The sequence below is a fragment of the Colletotrichum siamense genome (genome assembly GCF_013390195.1).
Source record: "Colletotrichum siamense strain Cg363 chromosome Unknown KSG_Cg363_contig05, whole genome shotgun sequence".
NCBI classification, from domain to species: Eukaryota; Fungi; Ascomycota; class Sordariomycetes; order Glomerellales; family Glomerellaceae; genus Colletotrichum; species Colletotrichum siamense.
The window spans coordinates 2,826,047-2,838,103 of NW_023501018.1; the positions used below are offsets into that span (position 1 = coordinate 2,826,047).

At 38.9% G+C, this 12,057-nt stretch overlaps 2 protein-coding genes across 2 annotated transcripts; one reads left to right on the forward strand and one right to left on the reverse strand.

Moving 5' to 3' along the window:
- Positions 1-477: 477 nt before the first annotated feature.
- Positions 478-1,849, forward strand: CMT1-1 (Alpha-1,3-mannosyltransferase CMT1; the record flags this gene model as incomplete). Its single annotated transcript, XM_036640172.1, has 2 exons — positions 478-616; positions 666-1,849. The coding sequence occupies 2 exons, from the start codon at positions 478-480 to the stop codon at positions 1,847-1,849; spliced, it is 1,323 nt and encodes a 440-aa protein (XP_036493942.1).
- A 1,576-nt stretch (positions 1,850-3,425) lies between these two features.
- CGCS363_v008324 (uncharacterized protein) lies at positions 3,426-4,296 on the reverse strand (the record flags this gene model as incomplete). The annotated part of the gene is made up of 2 exons (XM_036640173.1): positions 3,426-3,949; positions 4,008-4,296. 2 exons carry the CDS (start codon positions 4,294-4,296, stop codon positions 3,426-3,428), a joined length of 813 nt encoding a protein of 270 aa, XP_036493949.1.
- Positions 4,297-12,057: the final 7,761 nt, after the last annotated feature.

Consider the following 12,057-nt stretch of genomic DNA (forward strand, 5'->3'; position numbering starts at 1 on the left):
GCCCGCCTCGTGGAACCATAACCTTTTTCCGTCGTCTCCTGCCTTGTCTCGTCCTACCTTATGCCACATTCTTCCTGCAGCGCATCTCGGGATTTCGCGCCTCAAACCAAGCAGCAGGGACAGATCGAGGCCTGAGCTTTCCCATATCCTTACTCTCTCGGTGCCACCCGAAAGTGATATGAGCTCCCAGTCCCCGCTTCTAGCTCCCCTTCCACGATCCTTCTGGCGACTTTTAGCATCTTTTACACCTACGTTCCACTGCACGACGGAGCCGTCTTGCATGAACATCCTGAGCTGACGGCCTCGTCGGTTTTCGCTCGCTCTTACTTCTTCTTTTCCTTCTACCCTGTTGTACTTCCCGACTTCCCGAAGTCGGCCTCGCCTACATCTTCCTCGACCTGCACTCGACGACATCGTATATAAACGATCTCTCTGCAACTCTGTATAGTACCAGACAACTGGTGTAACGACCTCGGCATGCTCGCCAACTTCCACCAGCCTCGACGGCTGAAGACGCCCTTCATCGCCATAGTCGTCTTCATCCTAATCACGGGCTTCTTCCTTCTCTTCCATCAGCCACTGGTGTCGTACTTTGTCACACCGTGGACGGCAGAGCGTGAGTTCGCCAACCTCGTTCCGCGGTCGAGGTGCTAATTTGTGTGTAGAATATGGTGGCAGCTGGATGAATGCTTCATCACCAGGCTGGGTGCAACCGGCGCTCAGCGAGGGAGACCCGAATAAAGCAGACGATGCAGGCCGATATGTGAAGGCCATTATGGACCCTAAGAACGGCGGCTACCCGATTGTTGCCTGCCCCGCACCGAACATCACGCGCTACGGCGTCCTGAAGCCGGTCGACAACACGAGCAAGCGTCACTTTTTCTTCGCTCTCGACCTGCGCCAGGTCGTAGATCTGCTTCCACAGCTCATTGGAGCTGTTCTTGAAGCTGTCGACATCATCGGGCCCGAAAACTGCGCAATCTCCATTGTGGAGGGTATCTCGACCGATGGCACTTACGAGACTCTCTACCGCCTGAAGGCGCACCTCGACAAGGTCGGGATTGCGTACTATCTGCAAACGAGCAGCATCGACTCCCATAGCGGGGACCGCATTGGCAAGCTAGCCAAGCTTCGAAACCTAGCCCTCGAGCCCATGATGGCCGAAGCCGATCGTTACGACCCGAAAGCAACCATCGTCTTCCTCAATGACGTGGCCGCCTGCACGGAGGACATCTTGGAACTTGCGTACCAGAAGCAGACTCAAGGAGCCGACATGACGTGCGCCATGGACTACCACTTCCTGCGATTCGCGCCGCACAATGGAGAGCCGTCCTTTTACGATTCCTGGATTTCCCGAGGCATCAACGGCGACACGTTTTTGCCTATTCCGGACAGGACGCCCAAGGGAGAGCAGTGGAGCGACGTGGCCAATATGTTCTGGAACGAGCCTTACTCTCAGGACCGCTACCTCAGCCGCAAGCCTCTGCAGGTCTTCGCCTGCTGGAACGGAGGCGTTGCCATGACTGGCGAACCATTCCTCGCCAAAAAGCTCGACTTCAGAAGGTCGTATCCGGGTGAATGCCACACCGGCGAGCCAACACTTTTGTGCAAAGACCTGTGGAATCTTGGCCACGGCAAGATTGCCGTTGTGCCAAGCGTCAGTCTGGCGTACAATATCCAAGATGGAAGGTTGATCAAGGAGGAACGAGGTTTTGCGAATTCGTGGGTTGCAATCGAGCACATGGGCGAGTCCGTCAACATCCCTTGGCAGGATCAGCCGCCCGAGATGGTCAAGTGCATGCCTACCTTCCGCAACCAGTTTTGGCGGCCTTGGAATGAAGGACTGTGAGCTTGGCGACGACGCTGGCGGTTCTTTTCTGTTTTTGCATAGGGGGATTTTCACTAGAGATGGGAAAGGTAACCTGAAGGGATAACCTAGAATCTCGCACAAGGGCTGTGGGAGAGACGAGCATCATGATACCCGGTTTCTGTAATCTGTTTCATCCGGACAAGCAGGCGCTAATAAAAGAAGAAATGACTTATTTGATAATACGATTGGATGAAGAACCCCCAAACCCAAAGGTGCCTGTCGCTCACACGAATCGGGTGACCTGACGTGTTCGTCCGAACGTCGTGTGTTGATTGTCCAAGGCATAATGGCACGCGAGCCGACAATCAGGCCAATCTCCCGGACTCGGAAGTTGCTGACCGAAACCAAAGATGACGAGGCTTACGCCGAGAAGGAGCGCAAACACACAGACTACCTAGGAGTGTTGGGTGAGATGTGTTGGTTGGCTGGCACGCTGGTTGGCCATTCCATTCCATCCCTGCCGTGATTTCGGGAATGCCAGCCGGTGAGACACCTTAAAATATGGGAATCCAAAAGGGAGGCGAGCTGGGGACGAGAGAGAGAGCGAGACATGACGTCGGCGGAGTGAGCAGTCGGCAAGCCACACGACGCCCCGGTGGAGAGGAGCAGAAGGGGGGCGGGCCCCGGAACGTTGCAACCAACACCGCGCCACGGTGGGCACTCTGGTAGGGCAGAGACAGAGAGATAGATGCGGTGTGGTTCGGTTCGGCTCGGGTTTTGGCGCAAGGCAGACAGACGAGTCCAGTGTTCTGGATCCGGGGAGGGTTGGGTTTTCGGCCCCGCTTGTTCCGTGACCCCGCCCCGCGACCTACCTTTCGGGCGCCGGGGGACGGCTTTCGTAACTTCCACCGGGCCCAGCCAACGCCGAGGCCGCCGATGGGAATCGGTCCGGGAGATTTGACAGGCAGATATGAATCGGTGCGGGAGGGCGGGTTGCGGCGTTCCAATCGTCGGGCGTGAGGCTCGCTTTGCTTTGGCGCGACCATGTACAGAGGTGTCACTAATGAGTCAAAAGAGAATGATTGCGTGCAATGTCGTGATGTTATTTGTTTTCCAGACGGAATTAAGGTTTATGATACTGGTTGTGGACGAGCTGGGAGTATACAGTTCCGCAGTCTCGATCCAAGGGGGGAATCGTAGTAGGTAGGTACGGCAAAAATGCAAAAACGTACAAAAGTTACAGTGGATATAAAGTCGCTGATCCAGGTGAGGTCTCCAAGCCCGTCTCTTTACATCATCGTCTCTTTTTCCAAAATCTTCTCTCGTGTGTTCCAAAAAAACAATCGCAATCAAAATGGTTCATCAAGCCGCTCCGGACATCTCTTCAGTGGGGAATCGTGAAAATAGGCGACTGTATAACATCAACATTCCAACAGAGCACGGTGGTAATCCCGTTGCCTCCCAACGCCGCCGCTCGCTGCTTTTTTGTGGTATCATTATACTCGTGACTTCATGGCGTACGCCTGGTCAGGCATCATCAGCAACCCCCTGGCGATAAACTTCAGGGATGGCGATGGCCTGACCGGGGGCTTCCAGTTGGGTCAGTTGTGGATTATTACAGCAGGGCAGCAACGAAGGCGGCACCCAGGAGGACGGCCATGCCAGCGGGGGCGTTGCTAGCGCCGGCGTTCTGGTCAGGCGCCGCACCGGTGGAGGCGGATGGGGTCGCGCTGACCCTTGTGCTCACACCGCGAGTTGTGGAGGCCAGGGTGGAGTTGGCGGCGGTGAAGGCAGAGGTGAAGCCAACGCTGGGGGCGACGCTCGTTGTGAGAGCGACGACCTCGGTGGTGCTGGGGGCGGCGGATGATGAGGGAGAAGAGGTCGTCGACGGGGCGGTCGCGACGACAACGGAGGAAGAGGTGGTGGGTGCAGGCTTGGAGGTCGTGGTCGGGGTCGGGGCCACAGAGCTGGTCGTGGGGGCCTGGGAGGTCGAGGTGGTGGTGGGGACGGGGACATCAGAGGTGAGGGCGCCAGTGACGCCGTGCTTGGCAGCGCAGTCACCGAGGTTCATGCCGTTGGCGCAGCAGAAGGTTTCGGCGCCGGTGTCGTGCGTGCAGTAGAAGGAGGACAGGCAAGAGTCTGGGTTTTTCGTGTTAGTGACGATGCGCAAAACGTGACGGTGCGACGGTAGACTCACTTCCGCTATTGGTAGAGCAGCAGGTCTCGCCAGCGGCGGGGTTGTAGCAGTGGACGGCAGAGTCGGTGGACTTGCACTGCTCATATCCGGTACCGCAAGCCTCGGCGCAAGTGTTTCCACCCTTGGAGCAGACCTCATCGGCGGGCTGGTAGGCGCTGTCGGCACGGCGCATGATGCCGAAATCTCTTGAGAGGGGGGTGATGACGCTGCGCTTGAAGACCTTGTCTTGGGCGAAGGCCTGGGCAGTGAAGGCCACGAGGGCCACGGAGGCGAGCGAACGGAAATGCATTGCGGCGGAATGTGCAAAGTTGACGGTAGATGACGATCGGATCGAATGTCGGTTTTTGTTCGGACACGTTCAGGGTTAGAGAGGCACCCGAATATTGTAAAATAACGACTGTAAGTCTTGTTGGCGGAGCGCAAGTCGGTATGAATGAGCGATATCGACAGGCGGACGACGATGACGACGACGACGACGAGAGTATCGACGGAGCGAGAGAGGAAGGCGAGTACTCTGGCGTGAGGTGATCGTGAAGGAGGGTCAAAGAGTGACTGGAGGGGCGTAGACCACCTAAAAAGCACGCGACGGGTGTGGTTGCGAAGGGGAATGCGGGAGAAAGTGCAGTGCAAAGCGAACGAGGGACGGCGCAAAAAGAATGGAGATGAAGTGGAGAGAGGAAAGTGGGAAGAGTGAGAGGACGAGTCGCGAGAACTGGGGCAGGAGGAGCAATGCTGGTCGCAAACCGGGGGGGGAGGCAGAGGGAAAAAGACGAGGGTTAGACGAGGGCAGCACGGTTCAATGGGCGACGAGGATGTCTTGTGCGGGCTGGGCGAGATATGGCGTACCGATTCGGAAGGATCCTCCTTTTAATTTTATTTGCCTGGACAGCGACCAGTTGGAGGAGCTTGGCCGACAGGGCCCGCCACGATGACCCCGGCTTGAGGCCGTCTGCGTCAGAGCCTCTGAATGGTCCGCACCGGATGGGTGGATAGACCGCCCAGGGTTGTTAATGGCCCGGAGGGGAGCGGTGCGAGGCTTCGTCGACTCCTGATGAGGGTTCTCATGTTTGGAGAGGGTGGCACTGTGTCTCAAGTGAAGGAGAGCCGAGAGACGAGAGACTTGAGAGAGAGACCAACAAAAAGGAAAGGGATGGACAGACACGCGACGGGAGCCGTTATGCATGTTTTCTTAGCGGGCGACGGCAGGTGCAGATACGGCATGCGGCCTCCCTTTAGCTCAGGAACGCGCTGACCGTAAGTTGCGTGTTGCTGTATTCGTACGTGTAAAAGACTCAAAAAGACCCTCATCATCACCCACCCAACTGCCCCAGCAAAGAGACTGACCTACGGCCTGCAGCGACCCATCAGCTCGTCTCTCCACTGCGCGACCAGGCCACCTTGCACCTGCCGCCAACAGCAGTCGCTACCAGAATCCTTGGGCAAACGTGACCGCCCCCAAAGCAGGGAGGCTTGTTGACAGTTGGTGACCTATTCCACAGTTGGGGGGAGGACAAGCACCGAAGAGGAAAGACAAACGGCGGAAATCTGCACCTTTGAAATGAGACAGCCCGGCGCCAGCCAATGCCTCATCTCTCCTGAGTCCCGAGTCCCTGACCTTTTTGGCCGTGCGACACCACTTGCCCAGGTTCGCCCAATTGTGCTCGGCAGCCGCGATCTGGCTGGGCGAATTCTCTAAAAGCGGGTCTCTGATCAGCCCAGACAGGCTAGCCCCCAAAGAGCAGAAAAAAGTCGGGGCCGCCAACGGGTACCTTGCAGCGCCAACCCAACCCAACCCAGACGTGCATCATCCGCCAATCGCTTGGTGTTCAGAGAGAGGCCCCATCCATCGCGGCCATCTGACGAACCATCGAACGCCGTTTCAGGTGGGTTCCTCGTCTCTGATTCGCTCGGCCGCTTTCCATTCTTTCCTCGCCTCAGTCCCCACGACTTCGCGATGCACCCCAGACCACTCACTGCAACTCACACTCAGTCCCTCGAGGGGCTATATTCGGCACCCCCCAGTCGCTTCTTCGGCACCTAGTTAAACCCCTTTTAGCAGTTTATAGACGTTATAGCTATAGAGGGTGCCTACTACTTTATAGCTACCTAAACTATCCTTATACTAGATATTTTATATAATAGCTATATAGATTAAAATAAGCTATTTAGAATATATAAATATATTATTTATTAATAACTTAACTTATTATATATCCCTCTAATATTAAAATATTAATATCCTTACTAAATTTATCTATTTTTTTATTATTACTATATTCTTAATATGAAATTAACTAATCTTACCTTTAATAAGCTTATTAAAAAGGTTTATTAATATTAGAAGCCCCTTAAGTATAGTATAATTAGAGGTAAATTATAATTAATAGTATATAGTATTAAATACTAATAAGATCTAAACTATAAATATAAAAACTATTTTAAGAAATCTATAGTAACTTCTAAAAACTTAATAATTAGTAAAATAAGTTATTAATAGTTTATATAATTATTATAAACTTTAAAAGAATAAGCTACTTCTATAGTTAATAATTAATATAACTACCTACTTATTACTAATAAGTTAAAGCTATATAATTAAGTATTTTAAGTAATAGTATATAAAGTAGTAAGTAGTAAAGAAGTAATATAGGTATATATTAAGAACCTCTTAAAGTTAGGTAAATTAATAGCATGTAATATTACTATATAAATAAATAAAGAGGTAGGTATTAATTATATCTATATAATTAATATATATAATATTTAGTATTAACTATATTATAAAAAGTATAGCCCTCTTTTAACTATTTAGATATTTATATATAAACTAAAATAAAGTATAAATATTAGATATCTAAGTTTTTATTATAACGCTAGCTTAAATAAGATTAATATAATCTTTTAGATATACTCTTAATACTTTAAGTAATAGTAGTAAAATCTAAAATTACTATTAATAGATACTATATATAAAGTTAATTATAAAATTAAAAAAAAATAAGTAAAACTAATTAGTAATTATCAGTAACACCAGCCTATCGCAGCGTTAATTAAGCTGGGCGCGCCTTATGTAATCAGCAATTATATAAGGCACCAGCCTCTACAATTAACACTACAATTATAGCCGCTACGTCTAACGCAGTTAACCTTATATATATCACTACTAACGTAGTTAATATAATACAATATTTGCTACCTATAATACCTTACTAATTAGCTAATCCTATAAAACTAATACTAATTAGTAGTTAACTTTATAGTTACTACTATATAATATATTAATTAACTATAGATTAGCAAAGCTCTAGAAGAAGTAATCTTATTAATATTTATTTAGATCTATTCTACTTAGAAACGCTTAATTAATTAACCTATACTAATAAAGTAGTTATAACTTTAAGAAAAGATAGCTTATATTACTTAAGCTACTTTAAACTTATTTTCCTCTAGTTTCTAAGAAAAGTATATTAACGCTAATATTACTAATACTAATAAGATTAAGTAATATCTCCTTATAGTATTAATAATAGTAAGATTATAATAATAACTCTTATAGCCTCTAATCTTATACTTAATAGAAGTAGTTATAATATAACTTAAAGGATAATCTATTTTACTTAGAACGCTCTTAGTAATTACTCCTCTTTCTTACTTAAAGAGTATCTATTATACGCTTAACCCTTAATATTAACTTCAGCTTATTAACTTATAATTAATAGTAAAGTTAACTACTTACTTTACTCTTAACTACTTTACTTAACCTCTTATTTTCTTATAAATAGAGTTTTTATATTATATAAGTAAATAAGAGATTACTTTATTTTTAATAGCCTTTAACTACTTTCTTTTTATTAAGTTAATATTAATAGTAAATAGCTACTTTAAACCTATTTAATAATAACTACCCTTATATGTAGTATATAGTATACCTTACTATAAGTTTTTCCTATTATTTAACTACTAAATACTAACTACTAACTATTAGCTATAAAAGAATTTTTCACTATCTTTTACTCTTACTAACCTATACTCCTTTTATAACGCTATTATATAGTTCTTCTATTTCTCTTATAACGTTATTTATCCTTAAGATTCTACTACTTTATTAATAATATTACTTATTAAGCTTACTTACCCTCTTATTAATACTTACTTTTAGCACCCTTCTTTATATAAGTAACTAACCCTTATTCTATTATAAAGATCCTTTCTAATTTTTATACCTCTATTTTTAACTACTATTAAGCTATATTAAGTTAAGTAAAAGTAATAAAATAGTAAATTATCTACTAAATAAATAAACCTTAGTTATTATAATACTTAGTAAGTTCTTTATAACTATAATATAATAATCCTTACTTATAATTTAACTTAATACCTCACTCTATTAGAAATATTAATACTTACCTCTTTATATCTTTAATAAGCTATATAACTTCTTAAATAACTATTATTAATTTATTATAACCTTATTAGTATTACTTTTTAGTATATTTATAGTTACTAAAAGCCTTTCTAACTATATCTAATTTAGCTACTTTAGCTTCTCTAAGTAACCCTCTAAGTAACCTTCTAGCTCTATTAATACTTTTAATACCTCTAGCTAGTAACTACTTTATCCCTATCTCTATTAGAGTTTATAGTATAATTAACTAAAGTTTTTAAGGAAAACTTAATAATATTAATATAAAATTAAATATTACTACTTATAGATAAGTTATTTTATATTTCTTATTTAATATAAAATACTACTAACTTAATAGCTTTATTAGTTCTACCCTCTAAGGTTAAGCTTCTACTAACTTTAAAGATATACTAAAGTCTACTTTTAATAACTATAATATAGCTACTATAAAGGAATTTAGAGATTTCTTTATTACTAATAAGGTCTATATTATCTAAAATAGCACCTCTATTACCTCTAATATCTATATTACTCTTTATAAAAACTTCTACTAATAAACTAATAATAATATTAATAATAAGATAACTAAGTTTCCCTCTCTTAAAAAAGCTATTAAAGATATTAACTTCTTTAATAATATTAAAGGTATTAAGCTAAAACTACTAATTTCTTCTAACTACACCTCCTTATATATAGCTCTATCTTTTAGACTAATTTAATATAAATTAAGTACTTCTAAAGTTTACTAATTAATTACTTTTATCCCTCTAAGAAGTCCTAATATTAACTTTAGTAAAAGTAATATACTTAATATTACTATATTTAATTAGCTATCTCCTTAATAATTTATAGATCTTATAAAGTTATATAATAATAGTATATAATTTAGGGGTAATATATATAATATCCTTAATTCTAAGCTTTTTATTTTTAAGGATTATTATATTAAAGCTAGTATTAACTAGTTCTAAACTCTAAGTACCTTCTCTATTATACTTAAAAATAAAGTATTTAACTACTACTATAATAAGCTTTATAGTAATAATATACTTATTAACTTTATTAGATTAGTTACTAAAATTAAAGCTTACTTTAAGATTAAAGAGTTATATTAAGTATATCTCTTTAAGTAGTATAATACTACTTTTAATTATATAATCCTTAAAAACTTTAGTAAAACTAAGATAGAATACCTTAAGATAGTTTTTAATAAACTTATTACTATTTAATATACTTTCTTTACTATCTATTATTCTAATAATACCCTCTATAACTAAGTCCTTAATACTTACTAAGGTATACTTAAATATAATTACGCTCTTATAAGCTTTACTAAAGACTATAAAAGCGTTATTAACTAGCTTAAATTATTTATTAGTATTATAATATAAAGCTAAGCTTATAAGTACTTTATAATAAATCTAGCTCTAGTTAATAATTAATACTAAACTAATTACTAATATAATAGCTATAGCTATAGCTCTTAATTTAGCTATTATCTATATATACTTTATAGTTAATATTACCTTTAACCTATACTTCCTAAATCTAAAAAGAAATACTATATTTATAGCAAAATAAGCTACTAATTAATAAAGTACCTTACTAAAAATCACTATAAAGCTTTTAATTACTTTAAGTAGATATATATTAATAAGGATATTTCTACCCCTACTTTTAATTACTTTTTAGTATAATATAAAGGCGTTAAAAGTATTAATAACCTTCTTATTAATAGCTATAATAAGGATATATTAAACTATTTTAGTACTCTTAATATTAATAACTCTAACGCTAAAGATAGCTAATATAGATTAGAAGGCTTAGATAATAAAAATTAATAATTTCTTACTTTTTATTTTACTAATATTATTTTTAATAGCTTTAAAGTTACTAGTATATTAAGTAATAATACTACTTTTTATGCTATTACTAAGTAGGATTAATATACTATAGTTAAGCTTAAAGAATATACCTTATAATTCTCTCTTAAGGGAAAGTATAAATTAATAATCTTCTAGAGTATCCTACTTAATACTAATACCTCTAAATATTTAATAGTAAGCTAACCTTAAGTCCTTATATTTTAATAATTAATACTAAACCTTAAAGTTAATACTATAAAAGTAGCTACTATTAGATTTAGCTTTAATAACCCTATCTACTTACTAAGATCTATTAAAATCCTTATACTACTTAGTCTTATTACTTTCTATATTATACTAATAAATATACTTTTCCTATACTACTTTTATAATATAAATAAGATAGAAGTTATATTTAATAACCTTAATAATATTATAAAGTAGAAAGATCTTAAAGTTCTAGTTATCTATAAATAGAAGTATTCCTAAATATTTCTCTAATAGAAATAGTTAATTACTTACTACTATTTTAGTGAGGTTAAACTTTAATAACTTTATTACTATTTTAGCTACTTATTAATTACTAAACTTTAATATATCCTTACTAAAGCTAAGTATAAAGTTAATAAAAGCTTTCTTACCTATTTAACTAAGGTCTATTAGTATTATTAACTTTATACTAGTTAACCTAAAAAGTTTAGATTTACCCTTTATAATAATTATAAGTTTAACTATAAGATCTTTATAGATATTATATATCTTAATAGTAATAAACTAATACTCTATATTATTAATAGTGCTATTAGCTTTAATATAGCTTATTTCTTTAAAGATCTATTAGCTTAATATACTTAAGAGGCTCTATATATATACTAAATTAATATATACTAAAGCCCTCTAGACTTTATTACTATAAATACTAATACTAATTTCTATAGCTATAAATTTAAGTATACTACCTACACCCTAATAATTACTATTAAAAAAGTCTTTATTAAGGCTTACTATAATATTAATAAGGTTAAATATTACTATACTACTTTATACTATACTTATAATATTATCTATACTAAAGACCTTTCTATCTCTTATAAGTAAGCCTTATAGATAACTATTAAGACTATTAATAACACTATTAAGCTTAATAGTTTAATCCTAACTTTATTTATCTTTAGCACCTACTTTTAAGTAACTAAAGATTTAGCGCTATCTCTAGATATTATTAAGTATTAAAAAGCTATATAAAAAGCTACTAATAAACTCTACTATATATACACTAAACGCTAAGTTTCTAATACCCTCACCCTCTATAATAGCTTAAGTATATTATTAATATTAACCTTCCTACTATAGTTAGATATTCTTATATAGTATAAGAATAAAAGCTAAGCTAGTTTATATAAGCTTCTCTCTATTAATAGAGAGGATTATATATTTAACCTACCTTATAAGCTAAGAACATTTTAATTAACCTATATTAAGCTTTTTTATAATAACTTAAATAAAGATATTATTAATACTAACTCTTTACTAAACGCCTTTAAAGTATTAATAATACTAGTAAAAGAAGACTAAAAAGGATTACTAGTATTAATATTACTACTACTATACTAATATAGCTAGCCTTATAAAAGAGAAAAACACTTAAGACTACCTTTAAGTAAGCTATACTAAAGTTTATAAAGATAGATACCTATAGTAAAGATAGTTAATATTAACCCTACCCCTAATATTAATTTCACACTAAAAGTTAATAATATTAATACTACTACTATATTCT